This window comes from Macaca nemestrina, chromosome 10 (genome assembly GCF_043159975.1).
Source record: "Macaca nemestrina isolate mMacNem1 chromosome 10, mMacNem.hap1, whole genome shotgun sequence".
Classification (NCBI taxonomy): Eukaryota; Metazoa; Chordata; class Mammalia; order Primates; family Cercopithecidae; genus Macaca; species Macaca nemestrina.
Window position 1 is genome coordinate 123,894,624 of NC_092134.1, and position 16,749 is coordinate 123,911,372.

General features: G+C 36.4%; 1 protein-coding gene across 2 annotated transcripts; it reads left to right on the top strand.

The window, feature by feature from the left end:
* Positions 1-1,561: 1,561 nt before the first annotated feature.
* Positions 1,562-11,958, top strand: LOC105481445 (RERG like). 2 transcript variants are annotated; one of them, XM_011741082.3, is made up of 6 exons: positions 1,578-1,683; positions 2,379-2,532; positions 2,805-2,861; positions 7,000-7,073; positions 8,021-8,169; positions 11,468-11,958. In XM_011741082.3, the coding sequence occupies exons 2-6, from the start codon at positions 2,481-2,483 to the stop codon at positions 11,748-11,750; spliced, it is 615 nt and encodes a 204-aa protein (XP_011739384.1). In that variant the 5' UTR covers positions 1,578-1,683; positions 2,379-2,480; the 3' UTR covers positions 11,751-11,958. The 2 variants fall into 2 exon arrangements, with proteins under 2 accessions (XP_011739378.1, XP_011739384.1); XM_011741076.3 differs by lacking the exon at positions 2,379-2,532 and having other exon boundaries at positions 1,562-1,683.
* The last annotated feature ends 4,791 nt before the right edge of the window (positions 11,959-16,749 follow it).

Here is a 16,749-nt window from a genome sequence, read left to right on the forward strand (position 1 = left end):
AACTCAACCTCTAAAAATATCAGAAGTTTCTTAAGACGACAAAAATAGCATTTCTCCAAATAGAGAAAAAACATCTAATTCCATGGTATAATATGTCGGCTGGCAAATTTCCTTTTAAAAAAGTCATTCTTGTTACTATTTATATAGTTGCAGATATTAAAGAGATCATATTTATTTCCTTAAAATTTGTAATAAAGAAAAAATGCAATTTGGTTGAGCAGTTACCTTGCTGATCCCACAAATTGTCATACTCTCTTGTCCCCTTTCCTTCATGGAGTCTTTATTCTTTTGGAGTAGACACATTTCTTTAATCACTAATCACTTTCCTCCCTCTCTCTATGGTTCCTGCTTATGTTTAAAGATTTACTTACTTTTTGAAGACCTTTATATCCACATGTTCTGCTTTCCCTGGTCCTAATTTAGCAACAACCCTGTTTACTGTAATTTTAATTGTTTCCATTTTCTCTTAGTAGAGTGTAGACTCTATCAAGGCAGGAAAATCATGATTTAACAATAGTGGGTCCTTAAACCTAACATAGCTTTAAAATATATTTGCAAGTAGAAAATTTTTGTTAAATAAATGCATTTTTGAAAAAGCAAATTATTATTCCTGTGACTAACAGTCTAGAAATGAAACTTTTTCCTTGGGCCTCAAAATTTAGTACACACATGTAGGCTTATTGTATTTGTTGTAGAATTTTTACATATCTAAATTGGGAGATAAAAGAGGAAGAAAGTAATGGGGTAGTAGGGAAATCTGACAAAAAGAAATAGGAAAAACTCATCATTTTGCAAATTAAATTTACCTCTATTATAAAGCAGGAATGAATCATGCCAGAGTACCCCTTCCAAATTTTCTTTCCTTTGTCGCTTCTCTTTTCTAATTTCAATGTACTACAGAAGGAAATGTGACAGGTTTATATTTATTTATTTTCTAACAAATGACATTGCTTTATTTTTCTCCAGAAATATTGCTGTTGTCTATTGACAAAACATTTTTTAAAGGAGAAATTACTTATTAAATAAGACATTGGATAAGTTAAAACTCTGTAGTGCCCAGTTTTGCTTCTTGAGAATCTCGTATGATTCACAAACATGGTCTAGATATGTATTTTTATTGGAATCAAACCTAAACTTCTAAATCCTAGATAGTTGTGCTGTTTTTATGATTGAATGAACAGATTTCCCTTTTTCTTTCACAGAAGAAACCCTAGCAGATATAGGCTCAGATACTAATAAAACAAACCAATACAATCAAAGTAAATTCACAAGAGATGTTTACCCATCCTCTATACTTTTTTTTTTTTTTAGGTCCTAGGAGAAGGTAGATTCCAGGTACACAAAAATAGAGAATTGTAAGCTAAGGTTCTGTTATAAATATATACATATTTTCTTTATAACCCTTTAGGTCTAAAGAGTAACTCTAGTTTTTTAAAAATATGTTATACGAAAACTGAGTTGAAAACTACTCTAGGAAAACATTTTTAAAGTTATTGTTGGCTGGTGGGAATATGGGGTGGAGTTGTTCTTAGAGAAATGAGAGCAGCAATAAAAAGGAAGTTTAAAAAAAAGCTTGTCACAGGGCAGCATAGTTCCAGAAGACAGTACTGACCAAGGAGCAGAAAAGCAAGATGAATGATGTGAAACTTGCTGTCTTGGGTGGTGAAGGAACGGGCAAATCTGGTGAGTGGTGATGTCTTCTATGTTATAATAGAGTATAGAAAGAGCGAGAAACTGACATGTTAACCATTAACCATGTATTTTATATATATTTCATATATATGAAAATACATCTATAATAACATCTCACTGGGATGATAGGCACATTGTTTTTCATTAGGAGTTTCCATTTTTATGGGCAAGTAACTATGTTTATAGAATATATAGGCAGGTATAGCAAGATAAATACCTGAAATTTTACTTTGTATATTATTCTACTGATGTTTACAATTCATAGGAATAACAGGAAATTTCTACATCACTATCCCACCTACTTCTCCCTTCAACACACCTGCCCTCATACCCACTAGTTGCCAAACAATGGCCTTGATAGAACTCATCTGTTCTGAAACTAGGGTAGGGAGATGTTTGGAGATTTGTGGATTATATTTTAAATATAGCATTACTGAGATGAAAGAACTTTGTGGGGCATGGCTTGGTGGATGTCCTGGAACTGAGAAATAATGTGCCCTAACTTTGGAAGTCATGCTTTTGTTTTGTTGTATTTTACTTTGGTCTTGGTCACATTATAATAGTAGGATGCTACCAATAGGGCCACTTGAGCCTAAAGAATCATGACATCTTAACTGGCCAAACCCAGGAGCTGTGAAATGGTGAACGGATACCAGAGGTTCTTTTTCTATTTCCTGGATTTGTAGGTCCCTACATCCTTAAATAACTGCAAATACTTGGTAGTGTCCTTGTGACTATTACATCTAGTACTTTGAAGCCAGACTGAATTTGATAGAGAAAATAAACAGATGTCAAATTTCTTGCATCTTAAATATGAGAAATCTGTTTCTGTTACAAAAGGTAAGTGGCCTTATGTTTTTGCGGTAATGAATTAACTGCATAGTGATTTAGATGTGCAGCGCTTTAAGATCACTTCCTTTCCAGCTTTCTAATCATTTGTTTGTACCATGGAAATATTGTGAACTACTATTTAGAACAGAATTTGGTAAAACTTTAAAGTCTTTATTAATTCTTGAATATTTTTTATTTAAGAACTAAAACCTCATGCACATAACCAAATTTTCTGTTTCATAAAATATAACAGCCTTAAATCTAGATTGTTTGCTTTGCAGCTCTTACAGTGAGGTTTCTTACTAAGCGATTCATTGGAGAATATGCTTCTAATTTTGGTAAGTCACTACTCTAGACATTTTTACCTTAAAATTTTTAACATCATAATTAAATCCCACTTAAGTACAGAGATGCATTTTGATAGACTGTACCATTTTTATGCATATAAAACTGTTTGTTTATTCACATATTCTGATTAGAAATGCCAAAATAGGAACTTGAATTAAATGTTCTTTTATGGTAAAATTCACCCAATTTGATGTTAAGACTGGTTTCAAAGTCTGGAACTGGAAAAACATTAAAACTAAGATCCTCTCTTCAAACTATTGTAGAACATGCAACTGAATATTTCTTGTGAGGTATAAAACAACTTTGAAATTAAATCAACATTCTTTAAAAAATAAGAAAATTAATACTGAAACCACAACAAAGGAATAAAGTTTATTTTTATTATAAAACCATAAGAAAATAGGAAAATTATGCCTTGATTAAACATCATATTATCTAAGTCATTTATATAAATGTAGAAACATTTAAAACACATAACAGGGCATTTTGATATAATTTTAAGATTATTTCATGAACTCTTCTGTAAATTTGTTTGACTAGAATTAGCATAATATATGGGAAACAGTACAACATAAAAAGTGAGAAATCTTGCCATATTTGAGCATGTTTTTGGCTCACCAATTAAATATGATGGTGCTAATATCTTACCTCATTGAAGAAATGAGTTGAGGAGATTTTTTTTTTTTTAATGAGGATGGCAGATTACAGAAAATATAAAAATTGGGAGAAAGGAGAATGTTTTTGTTGATTATTACTTAGACTAAGGGAATTTATGATTGCAAGTGTGTTTTTCCATGAGAAACAAACAAAAATCTTTAGCATTCAATCATGAAGTAGCATAATCGGAGTATCTCAGAAAATAGCTTTAATATATTACATTGTGTTTTTCCCTACATGAATTCAACATGGTATTTCAGTCCATATGACATTATGAACATTTTAGGGCAAAAGCCTGAAAACTGATTATAGAAAGTTGAAAACATAAAAAGAAAAATTCCTGTTGTTTCATTTTTGAGGGCAATGACATCAGTCAAAAACGTCAACATAACATACAAGTTAGGACTCGGGCATGAGAAAATGTCCCAGAACTAAAAAATAAAACAAACACAGAATGATACACCATCCAAATAACAACAAAAACTCTCAACGTAAACTTTGATATAGTATAGTTGTATAAACTAATGAAATATTTACACATTTCTGGCTGTTACATCTCAATGAAAAATAAGAGACCTAGAGGCATTTTTGAAAAGCCAACCAAATGATCAAAAGCTCATTAACTCAGAGGGCAAACTAGCAAAAATGACTCCACTTTGTATATTAAAACTAGAAGGGGAAATAATACAATTCTAAAAATGTGAGAATTGATGACACTTGCTGGCAGTTTTTGAGATTTGAGAGTGAATAATTTTAATTGACTAGAAGGAAATAATGTGGTTTGGAGTCAAGAATAAACCTATAAAGTTTAGAAGAACCTGGCTGAAAACATAATTTAAGGTTTCATGAAACTGTAACAAATTTCATTAAATATAACCTGGTAGGAAGTAAGAAGTCAACCCTAATCCTCTAAGAGAATTTGATCAGATAATTGATGTGATCTGGCTACAAGGTTCACTTTTACTTCTTTTTTTTTTTTTTTTTTTTTTTGAGACGGAGTCTCGCTCTGTCGCCCAGGCTGGAGTGCAGTGGCGCGATCTCGGCTCACTGCAAGCTCCGCCTCCTGGGTTCACGCCATTCTCCTGCCTCAGCCTCCCGAGTAGCTGGGACTACAGGCGCCCGCCACCTCGCCCGGCTAATTTTTTTGTATTTTTTTTTTTTTTAGTAGAGACGGGGTTTCACCGTGTTAGCCAGGATGGTCTCGATCTCCTGACCTCGTGATCCACCCGTCTCGGCCTCCCAAAGTGCTGGGATTACAGGCTTGAGCCACCGTGCCCGGCCCACTTGTGTTGAGAATACACTAGAAACAGGAAGGGTGTTAGAGGAAGGATGGAAACAGATGACTTAGGAGGCTTTGTGATAAATTAGGCAATTAATGATGGTGGTCTAGACTATATTGGTTTTTTTTTGTTTTTTTGTTTTTTTTGAGACGGAGTCTCGCTCTGTCGCCCAGGCTGGAGTGCAGTGGCCGGATCTGAGCTCACTGCAAGCTCCGCCTCCCGGGTTCACGCCATTCTCCTGCCTCAGCCTCCCGAGTAGCTGGGACTACAGGCGCCCGCCACCTCGCCCGGCTAGTTTTTTGTAGTTTTAGTAAAGACGGGGTTTCACTGTGTTCACCAGGATGGTCTCGATCTCTTGACCTCGTGATCCACCCGTCTCGGCCTCCCAAAGTGCTGGGATTACAGGCTTGAGCCACCGCGCCCGGCCGACTATATTGTTAACAATGGAGATGGTGAGATACAGACAAATTCAAAATATATTTTGAACGTAGACTAAAAGAATTTTAGAATAAATTTTAGAATAAATATGTGACGTAAGACAAATAATCAAGGATAATCCTTTTTTTTTTTTTTTTTTTTTTTTTTTTTACCTGAGAAACTGCAGTTATAGATATGCCATTTAACAAAATGGAAAATTGTAGAAGATGCAGCCTTTGCAGGGATATCAGGGGTTCAGCTTGAGGTGTGTTAAGATTGAGATATCATGTAATCCCAGCACTTTGGGAGGCCGAGACGGGCGGATCACGAGGTCAGGAGATCAAGACCATCCTGGCTAACACGGTGAAACCCCGTCTCTACTAAAAAACACCAAAAACTAGCCGGGCGAGGTGACGGGCGTCTGTAGTCCCAGCTACTGGGGAGGCTGAGACAGGAGAATGGCGTGAACCCGGGAGGCGGAGCTTGCAGTGAGCTCAGATCCGGCCACTGCACTCCAGCCTGGGCGACAGAGCGAGACTCCGTCTCAAAAACAAAAAACAAAAAACAAAAACAAACAAACAAACAAAAAAAAGATTGAGATATCTATCAAGTATCTAAATGGAGATGTCCAATAGTAAGTTATTTGTGTCCAGAGTTCAGGGATGAGGTATGGGCTTCAGACATAAGTTGGGTTCATGAGAAATAATTGGCATGTGACAGCTTGGGACTAGAAGAGATCTGAAAAAGAATGTAAGAAGAGAAGAAATCTATGAACTGGATCCATGTTTGAGATGCGAGAAGTCAGTGGGGACAGGGAGAGGTGAACAAAAAAGATTAAGACGGAACAACAAGGAATTAAAAAACAAACAAAAACTGGAGACAGTCTTGCCTTGAAGGTCATGTAAAGGAGATACTTTAAGGAGGCAGGAATGATCAACTGCGTTAATGCTACCAATAAGGCAAATAAAATCAAGATAGAGAATTAACCATTAAGCCATAATACATTTAAGCTAGAAGAAATTTTTCATGTTTGTAAGATGTGGCTAATGATATGGTAAAGAGGAAAAAAATTATGATATATAAGAGGGAAGTAGAATTGCTGAAGCCATGTCTCTCAGCGGGTGAGGAGAAATCACTAGCTGAGAGTGAATGGGTTTACTTTAGATAGGAACATAGATGTTCCATGCACAGTAATAGGATGGAATATAAATATATGAGCAAAAAGGTATGTAGGTGAATATAGATAGTGGTGAGATTCATTTGTAATAAACATATTGGCCAGGCACAGTGGCTGACGCGTGTAGTCCCAGCACTTTGGGAGGCCGAGGTGGGGGGATCACGATGTCAAGAGATTGAGACCATCCTGGCTAAAACGGTGAAACCCCGTCTCTACTAAAAATACAAAAAAAAAAAAAAAATTAGTTGGGCGCAGTGCCACACGACTGTGGTCCCACACGACTGTGGTCCCAGCTACTCGGGAGGCTGAGGCAGGAGAGTGGCATGAACCTGGGTGGCAGAGCTTGTAGTGACCCGAGATTGCCCCACTGCACTCCAGCCTGGGTGACAGAGCGAGACTCTGTCTCCAAAAAAACAAAAACAAAAAAAAATCTGAGTAAATACAACAAATACATGCTTTCGGTCACCAGCAATATAAAAAGGGCACAATACGATTCCACTAAAATGTGAGTGGTTGAATCTATCAGACTCTGATTCAGATATGAGTTCACAGTCAGAGTATTTTCATACTGACAGTGAATATGCAATATTTTTACAGAATCTATCTATAACAAGCACTTGTGTTTGGAAAGGAAACAACTAAATCTGGAAATATATGACCCTTGTTCTCAAGTAAGTAAAACAAAACACCTTTTATATTGATTTATTGATTGATTTTTTAACAATCATGATTTTGAAGATTATATGGCGGTAAGTGAAAAAAGTGAAAAGTTGCAGTGTTAAAACCAAAGTTTCTTCTCATTTTAATTATTAAAAACTTAAGAGATTATTTTCTTGTGTTGTCAATTCCATTACCTGTCATCTCTAACTTCATGTCAACAATTATATCACAAATATCTTTAAAATTGCAACATTAGGCTGTTTCTATATTTCTATCAGGTCACAGTGTCACTGCCAGAAGATAATAGTTAAGTGGCTTATCAATTCACTTTTTATTTTCAACTAAGTTGCACTTATAACTAACCAGTCGTCAATAAAACATAATACATAAAATAGATTTTCAGTACAAACCTCCTTGTCTATTCATATGGGAAAACAGTTAAAATGGGATTATACAAATAAGAGAAAAATGGCCATTTATTCAGGACTTCAAAACAACTATATGAGACAGATCATTTAGGGTAAATAAAAATATACCTTAAATATTTTAGCTAAACCTTTATAATATTTTTGATTTTTATTGATTTAAATCTAGTACCAGAAATCAATAGATATTCCATTCACTAACAGATAAATGATATACATTCACAACAAATATGCGGGTATTAGTTCAAAAGACGATTATTGTAGCTCATCAAATTTTCTGAAAAAGTGGAGATGTTTTCTTCTAGAAAAGTTATAAAATTAGATAGATATAACTTTATTATAGTTCTGTTTTACATTTAATCACTTTTAATTAAGGACAATGAGTAATAAAGAACTATATTTTAGAAAATATCAGTATTTAACATACTGATGTATCTTCCAGCTGAAGTGGGTCTCCATTAGTTGACTGTTTAAAGTATAAAAACACAGGTATTAGATCCCAACCACTCTTAATGTACTTGGTTTATTTTCAGACACAGAAAGCAAAATTCTCCCTCACAAGTGAGCTTCACTGGGCAGATGGGTTTGTTATTGTGTATGACATCAGTGATAGGTCTTCATTTGCTTTCGCGAAAGCACTGATCTACAGAATCCGGGAGCCACAGACTAGTCATTGTAAAAGGTAAGGAAGGTATTTTTCATTCCTTTCTCCTTTCTTTTTAGTAAATCATCATATAGCCGTAAGCATCATTAGGAAGGGTTTAATACAGCCTTCCAATTACGAAATTTAACAGCCCTGAACAATTCACCTTCCCATTCCACAGGAGTTACACATGTAGTAAAAGGAATAAGATGAGAATGCTTTATATCCTGGCTGCCATAAACAGTTACTCGCCCTCAGTAAATGGCTATTTTACAAGACAGCTTCTATTGTTAACATGACACTCACTTGCAAAATAATGGTCCTTTGTATATAAGATAGTTCTCTTTCCAACCTTTCCTTTCCATTCTCACAAAAATGTTAAGGATACTAAATAAATTCAGATTTATTACGTTTGGCATCCCGTGAAATCCAATTCCTAGTCACTGAGTTGTTCAATCTATCAAAGCAAAATAGACGGAATAATCAAACTGTTTACAAATTCTAAATATGAGAATACATTTTTCTCCATTTTACCTGCTAAAGGGCTGATCAACAATTCCTTATTCTTGTCTTGACACAAGGAACTATGAAAACATGATTGTGCCTTAAGCTATTGTTTCATTAGTAGATAAAAGTTTAAGCATCTGAGTTTCCAATTTAAGTTTTCCCCATTTTTCAGTCATTTTGGCCTTTTCCATTTAAAGTACTTTTGCTCAACGTTCTGATTGTAAAAGAGTCTTCGTGCTTTTAGCCAATTTAGCCCTTAGAATCTAGATAGTATTCTAATCTGGTAAGTAAAAAAAGCACAATACTACTGAGAATTGGTATATGTACTTTTAGTATCTATTTTAAATGTCCACTATAAAGAAATCATGGGATAATAATTGATAAAGTATTTCCCTGGAGTTAGATGATGTACATTCTTGCTTTCCTTTGATTCGGCCTAAGTAAGCCACTTTAATCTCTACAGCTCATTTTTCTAATTATTTAACTGGTGGCAGCAGGATAGGAGAAACAGATGAGATTTTACTAAGGTGCCTCATAGCTCTTATTTCCTATAATATTACTGATATTTTAGAACTCCATTGTTTCAATCATTAAATATCTTATATTTAAGCATCATGATGTAGATAACAGACAGAAATAAAATTCTGACATTTCTTCAAAGTAATCACTCAAGAACACTTAAAAACATACTGAAAGTATAAACATTTGTATTGGACATTTTTCAGGAAATATTTCTAATTCATTGACTAAATAATTCTTTGAATGTTTTCAGTTCTCAATCTGTAAAAAGACTAGGAAAGCAAAATATATCACTATTTCATTAAATTATATCTGATATTTGTGGCCCACCCTTGAAAACCTATGTATATATCCTTCCTCATTTACCCTTTTCAATAATTTTATAAACTAGACTAAAAAAAGACCTTAGTAGCATTTTTAAAAGTTCACCACACATTGTCATTTGAATGACACCAACTTTTAGTGGAATTGGGGCCAGTAAGAGTTGAAGACTGACTGTGTGCACCCATTTTTTTTCCTTATAGTAGATATCTTTGCAGTGTTCTATGCCTTTTAAAGCCTAGTGATTTTAATATATTCTTCAACTCAAACTCTATTTTTGTGTTGTTTCATTATAACCAAGGAGGATATATTGATGTTTACAGATACATTTTATCTTAACAAAGATACATTTCTTAAACAGGAGAATTGGGCAAGTTCATGAGATTATACAGTTTTCTCGGGAGCATGTTATAATGGCTATTAGTGGAGCGAAACAGCAATAAATATTGAATATTTTTGCTTATGAAAATTTTATCTAAATTGACTGTTCAATTATAGTAACTGTATAAGTAAAGAGACATTTGCTAGCTCTTCCCTTGCAATTGATAAGGAACATGAAAAATAACACTTCGTCAGCATCTTTCATTGCCTGGGCCTGTGTTAGGTATTTTTATATACATCATTTAATGTATACAGTCTCCATGAGATTTAATCTCTGAGAATTCTGTGTGAGGATTATTTCACCATTTTTGAAACTTTGAATTTAGGTTCGGGGTAGATGTGCAGGTTTTTTACACAGGTAAACTTGTGTCATGGAGGTTTATTGTACAGATTATTTCATTACCCAGGTATGAAGCCTAGAACCCATTAATTTTTCCTGATCCTCTTCCTCCTCCCACCCTCGACCTTCCAATAGGCACCATTATGTGTTATTCCCCTCTGTGTCTCCATATGTTCTCATCATTTAGGTCTCACTTATGAGTGAGGACATGCAGTATTTGATTTTCTGTTATCGTGTCAGTTTACTAGAGATAAGGGCCTCCAGCTCCATCCATGTCCCTGCAAAGGACATGCTCTTTTTTTTGAGACAAGAGCCTCACTCTGTCACCCAGGCTGGAGAGCAGTGGCATGATCTTGGCTCACTGCAACCTCCGCCTCCCGGGTTCAAGAGATTCTCCTGCCTCAGCCTCCCGAATAACTGGGACTACAGGCGCCCACCACCATGCCCAGCTAATTTTTTGTATTTTTAGTAGAGGTGGGGTTTCACTGTATTAGCCAGGATGGTCTCAATCTCCTGACCTCGTGATCGGCCTGCCTCAGCCTCCCAGAGTGCTCGGATTACAGGCATGAACCACTGCACATGCCCGCTCTCATTCTTTTTTATGGCTGCATAATATTCCATAATGAATATGTACCACATTTTTACATTAAAGGAAATTGAAAGTGGGAAAGATAACAATCATACTTTGGTTAGTAGACAGCACCAGAATTCAGTAATAGGTCCATGTTACTTCAAATCCTGTGCTTTAAGAGCCTTGTTGCGGGGCCGGGCGCGGTGGCTCAAGCCTGTAATCCCAGCACTTTGGGAGGCCGAGATGGGCAGATCACGAGGTCAGAAGATCAAGACCATCCTGGCTAACATGGTGAAACCCCGTCTCTACCAAAAAAATACAAAAAACTAGCTGGGCGAGGTGGCGGGTGCCTGTAGTACCAGCTACTCGGGAGGCTGAGGCAGGAGAAGGGCGTGAACCCGGGAGGCGGAGCTTGCAGTGAGCTGAGATTCGGCCACTGCACTCCAGCCTGGGCAACAGAGTGAGACTCCGTCTCAAAAAAAAAAAAAAAAAAGAGCCTTGTTGCTTCTGTGCTATTTACATTTTATCTAAAATGATTTTAAGTAATTGGAGCTATGTGTAACTCTACACACACATGACCATAAGTAACACACATACACACTATTTTTTCTTTGATTTATAATCCTTTGGCTATAAATCTGTTTTTATAAAAAAGTTGTTAAAACAGTCTTGCTAAAAATTGTGTATCTCTCTTTCAGAGCTGTGGAATCAGCAATGTTTTTGGTTGGCAACAAACGAGATCTTTGTCATGTGCGAGAGGTTGGCTGGGAAGAAGGGCAAAAACTGGCACTGGATAACCGATGCCAATTCTGTGAACTGTCTGCAGCAGAGCAGTCTCTGGAAGTGGAAATGATGTTTATCAGAATTGTCAAGGACATCCTGATGAACTTCAAACTCAAAGAAAAGAGACGACCCAGTGGATCTAAATCAATGGCCAAATTGATCAATAATGTATTTGGAAAGAGAAGGAAATCTGTTTAGTAGACATGAAATGACTATGAACCACAGCTGTGTTTTCAAACATGTAGTTTGCCTTTTTGTTTGTTGTATCCTGTTCACTCTCCTTCACACAGAACCTTTCATTTATTGTACAACATTGCACTCACCCTAACCTACTGGTGGACAGCTATCCAGTTTGCCTTGACAAATATACTCTGCTTATGTGAATTTATTAAACGACCATGCCATAGTTTGTGGTTTACCTTTATTTTACACAGTTCTTTTGAATGAAATGGGTACTTATATTCATACAGTTAATAGATTACAGAGCTTAGTTTATCAATCTATGAAAGTTCTTGATTTATTTAATAGAATTACATGCATTTGATTTAAAGGTGTCTTTACAATAATTCAGTAGCTTACATAGTATTATGCATATTTTGTAATAAAACTTAGGCCTTAAGCAAATTCCTTCCCCAAGAGTATATATATTCTGTAGTTGATCTGATGAAAAAGTCTACCCTTCTTCATTTTCATGTATCACGCTATGTTAGCAAGGGTCATTGTCACAGATATGTTAATTTATAGAGCTAAGGTCCTTTTCAGATCGAAACATTTAGAAATTCATACATCATAGGACAGACAGAAGTAAAAACTTGTTGGGGAATTTATAACCTTAAAGGCTTTGTTGCCCTGAAATAAGTATTTGTGGATTAGGTACAAACATTTTGGTTCTTCTCAGGTTATTCTAATTACTGTTTCTTTCCGAAGACAAGTGTCTACCTCCTAGACCATGGTACCACTGCCACAGCCCTTGTGGACCTTTGACGAAAGATGTCTTTCAAATTGAGATCCAAGGCTTAATTTTGGCCAAATTGCTGACAAATCAAGGTTAGGTCTCAGGCACAGGAAATTATGACAACACACAATGCTACATGTACATACTTGATTAATAAGTGTTGTCAAGACCCTGGGGACCAAGGTGGGTGAAGTCCTTTAATAGGGAGTGTTAGAGTGACCTTGGAGAGGGGTGAAACAATATTAAGCTCACTCACCAGGAGCCACAGTGCAACATTGTAAGAGTGACACCTAGAGCTGGTCTGAATAGATTTGCTGTTCGTTAGAAGTCTGACCTTGACGATATACTAAAGTAAAAGTAGTGGGAAAACAGAAGCTTATGTGGTAGTGTACAAAATTGGTTTAGAATGTTTATAAAGACGTGAAGGAGTTTAGGGTTACTATATTAAATTAGTCCCAAGAACCCAGTGTTTGACTACCATCCCTGGGAGAATTCAGGGGAACTTCCTTTACTCAGGAAGTAGGATGCACTGATGAGTAGGCACAGACAACTCTGAAAAGCTTAGTGGTGACTCTGCTCTCTGGGTGAGAGTTAACAGTAGATCCACTCCCTTGTTTAGCATCAGTGGATGCTACCACTGAACTGTGCTGTCCCATATCACTGCAGATCACAGGATCCTGAAACAGCAAAATCTAGATGCTAGCATTTAACCTGCAGCTTGTTATCCACTCTCCCAGCAACCTAAGAAATGGTGCCATACCCAGCGTGGAGGTTTTATTTCGGAAACTGACTGGTTGGATACTTAGAAGTGATGTGCTCAATCAGCCACATTGACGGAAAGTCCATATTGTGGACCCATGCATTGCTTCCATCTCTGCCACCATGGCCACTGTTATCGTGAGTCAGTTACCTAAGGAGAGATGGCCAGAAAAGAGTCAAGTGGATATCTGAAGGCCAAGTCATCCTGTCCACCTGATTGTAAAGTTATATCTCTTCTGGGCGTTAACATGATACACAAAAAACTGTGGTTTTTTTTTTTTTTTTGGGGGGGGACGAAGTCTTGCTCTGTCGCCCAGGCTGGAGTGCAGTGGCTGGATCTCAGCTCACTGCAAGCTCCACCTCCCGGGTTCACGCCCTTCTCCTGCCTCAGCCTCCCGAGTAGCTGGGACTACAGGCGCCCGCCACCTCGCCCGGCTAATTTTTTGTATTTTTAGTAGAGACGGGGTTTCACCATGTTAGCCAGGATCGTCTCGATCTCCTGAACTTGTGATCTGCCCGCCTCGGTCTCCCAAAGTGCTGGGATTACAGGCGTGAGCCACTGTGCCCGGCCAAATCTGCGTATTTATGATTCCTCTGAGAGCTATCCTTTCACATACTTTTCCTTTAAAACTTATCGTGATGAGTATTCCAGCTTTACCTTTTACGTACTCTGACCAACTGGAAAAACTATTAATCACTGCCTAGAAACAGTGTATTACATGCCAGTTTTCTTACCCTACATTTTTAAAGTGGTGAACTTTTAAAAATGTTACTAAGGTCTTTTTTAGTCTAGTTTATGAAATTAGGGTAAATGAGGAAGGATATACACAAATGTTTTCAATGGTGGGTCACAAATATTATATAATTTAATGAAATAGTGATATATTTTGCTTTCCTAGTCTTTTGTAGACAACAAAGTGTACTTCCTGAAATCCTGCCAGCTGAGATAGTTTCTGTTAATAAACTTCATGGTCACCTCTGTGTAAGACTGTAATGAGGCAGTCTTCTTCTGGCTGGCATTTAACATATCAGGTTTGAGTAAGTACAGCTTCCCATCAGCTAGGAACATTTATATTAGATAGCTATGTGAGTGAAAAATAAACTTCTATTGTACAAAGCTGTCTTAGCAAATTTAATGATGCACTCTTATGGTCAATTGTTTATAAAAATTGTATTAATTTTTGAGTTTTAATATTGGCTATGTATACATATATATTTATCATTACAAGCAGTTATACTTGAATATGGTTTTTGTTTTGTTTTTTCTTCTGGATTATCTCATTTTTAGAGATTTGGTCTTCATTCTTTAGAATCATTTTTCCAGTTAAAGATTATTTGGGAACAATTTTGCATTAAAAATAACATTTATCTATGTTAAATGTAAGAATCTAATGTTAAATGGTAATTTTTAATAGTTTAATTCATGCATATGTACCTGCGATAAGTCAGATCAAAATTTTTCTGTCAAAGGTACTGCTTATGTTTCCATATGTTTTAATTTTTTAATCATACACTGATGTTTTAGAAAATTGACCTTGGATGACACATCGTGTCATAAGGAATATATGGAATGTAGTAATAAGAACAAGAATTTATATTAAAATTTTTTGATGCCATAATTTTAGAAATGAACAGCTATTTTTTTCAGAGTGATATTTGAAATTACTAGATTAATTCCACCTTTGATAATGTGACAATTTTAAAACAAAAACACATTTTTTGATACTTCTCCCATCAAAAGGTTGTTCCAATTCCATTCCTGTTGATGTGGATCAGTTTTACAGACTCGTCTTAAACAGATTGAGGCAGAAGTAACATGTATGACTTATGAAGCCAGGTTAGAAAAGGAGACACAGATCCCATCTGTTTCTCTCCCCCTTGTAACTCTGCTTTGGAAGCTATGAGTCGACATGTATGGAGGCACCAGGCTGGAGACAGCACATGGAGTTAATGACCACATAACCACTAGATATACAAGCAAATCTTTGGGTGATGCCAGCCTACAACCTTTGGGCTACTCCAGCTGATGGCAAGTGGAACAGAGATAGGCGACTTCCACAGAACTCTACCCCAACTATAGATTTGTGAGCATAGTAAATATTGTTTTCATTTTGGAAGTATTGCATGGCAATAGATAACCAGAAATCATAATTCATTAAAACCCTCAGCAACTCAGTCAATATGAAATACTTGGCTTTCTTACTAGGGAAAAATGAGGTGTTAAAAGAAATTTTCCAACCAGATTCATAATTGTTTAGAACATGATATTGTCCCAGGCCGGGCGCGGTGGCTCAAGCCTGTAATCCCAGCACTTTGGGAGGCCGAGGCGGGCGGATCACAAGGTCAGGAGATCGAGACCACAGTGAAACCCCGTCTCTACTAAAAATACAAAAAAAAAATTAGCCGGGCGCGGTGGTGGGCGCCTGTAGTCCTAGCTACTCAGGAGGCTGAGGCAGGAGAATGGCGTGAACCCAGGAGGCGGAGCTTGCAGTGAGCCGAGATCGCGCGCCACTGCACTCCAGCCTGGGCAACAGCGTGAGACTCCGTCTCAAAAAAAAAAAAAAAAAAAAAAAAAAAAAAAAAAAAAAAAAGAACATGATATTGTCCCAATACCAGTTTTCTTGTGAACATAATTCACTTGTAAAACAACTTGAAAAAGCCTTACAAATAATAAGTTGCGTGTTTCCGAAGTGAACAAAAAACACATACCTACAGAGAAACAAATACATCATCATTAAGCAATAGAATATTGTAGTTTGAGGACAGTAAGTGTGTCTATAAATCTCAGCGCTAGCCAAGCTGTATCACTAGGCCGGGAATTGCCTATGCTGCTTCTAGCAAGAAAGATGCTGTCATTCATTTTGGATGAGCTTCAGTGAGATAACACATAATGAGGGGCAACAGCTGAGGAAGGGAATGCCAAAGGGGAGGGGTTTTTAAAATGGTTTTGATTTAATACAACGCAGGCACTATTAATAAAGAGGTTGAATGATACCTGTATGTTTTATAGGTTTATAAATTGGCTGTAGTAAAATGTTTTACATCTTAGATCACTAGGTATTGTTTCAGCTTATTATGGGAGATATCTATCTAGAGTTGACTGAATTGTATTAATCTGAACCTAGTTTAATGATGCCTTAACATTTTTATGGGGGAATTTAATGTTTGCAATATCCATGTTCCTTATTTGAAAGCGTGACTTATAGGTTTCTCATCTTCCTTAAATTATAAAATCCTTCAACTAATAAAGGAAAATGATTATAGTTTGCAAAAAAGGCAAAGTCATTTAACAATCCATATAACTGTCTATTGTAGGGCTTTGCATAATAATTGTAATTTAGGTATTAAAGATTCTAAAGGCAGTTATCAGTCATACTCTACAATTCTGGGGAATCAGGCAAAGCCCAAATTATTTAAAGTATTTTAAATTCCCAAAGAAATAAAGGCACACCATAAATTTGAAATATAGTCTATAGTGACAAG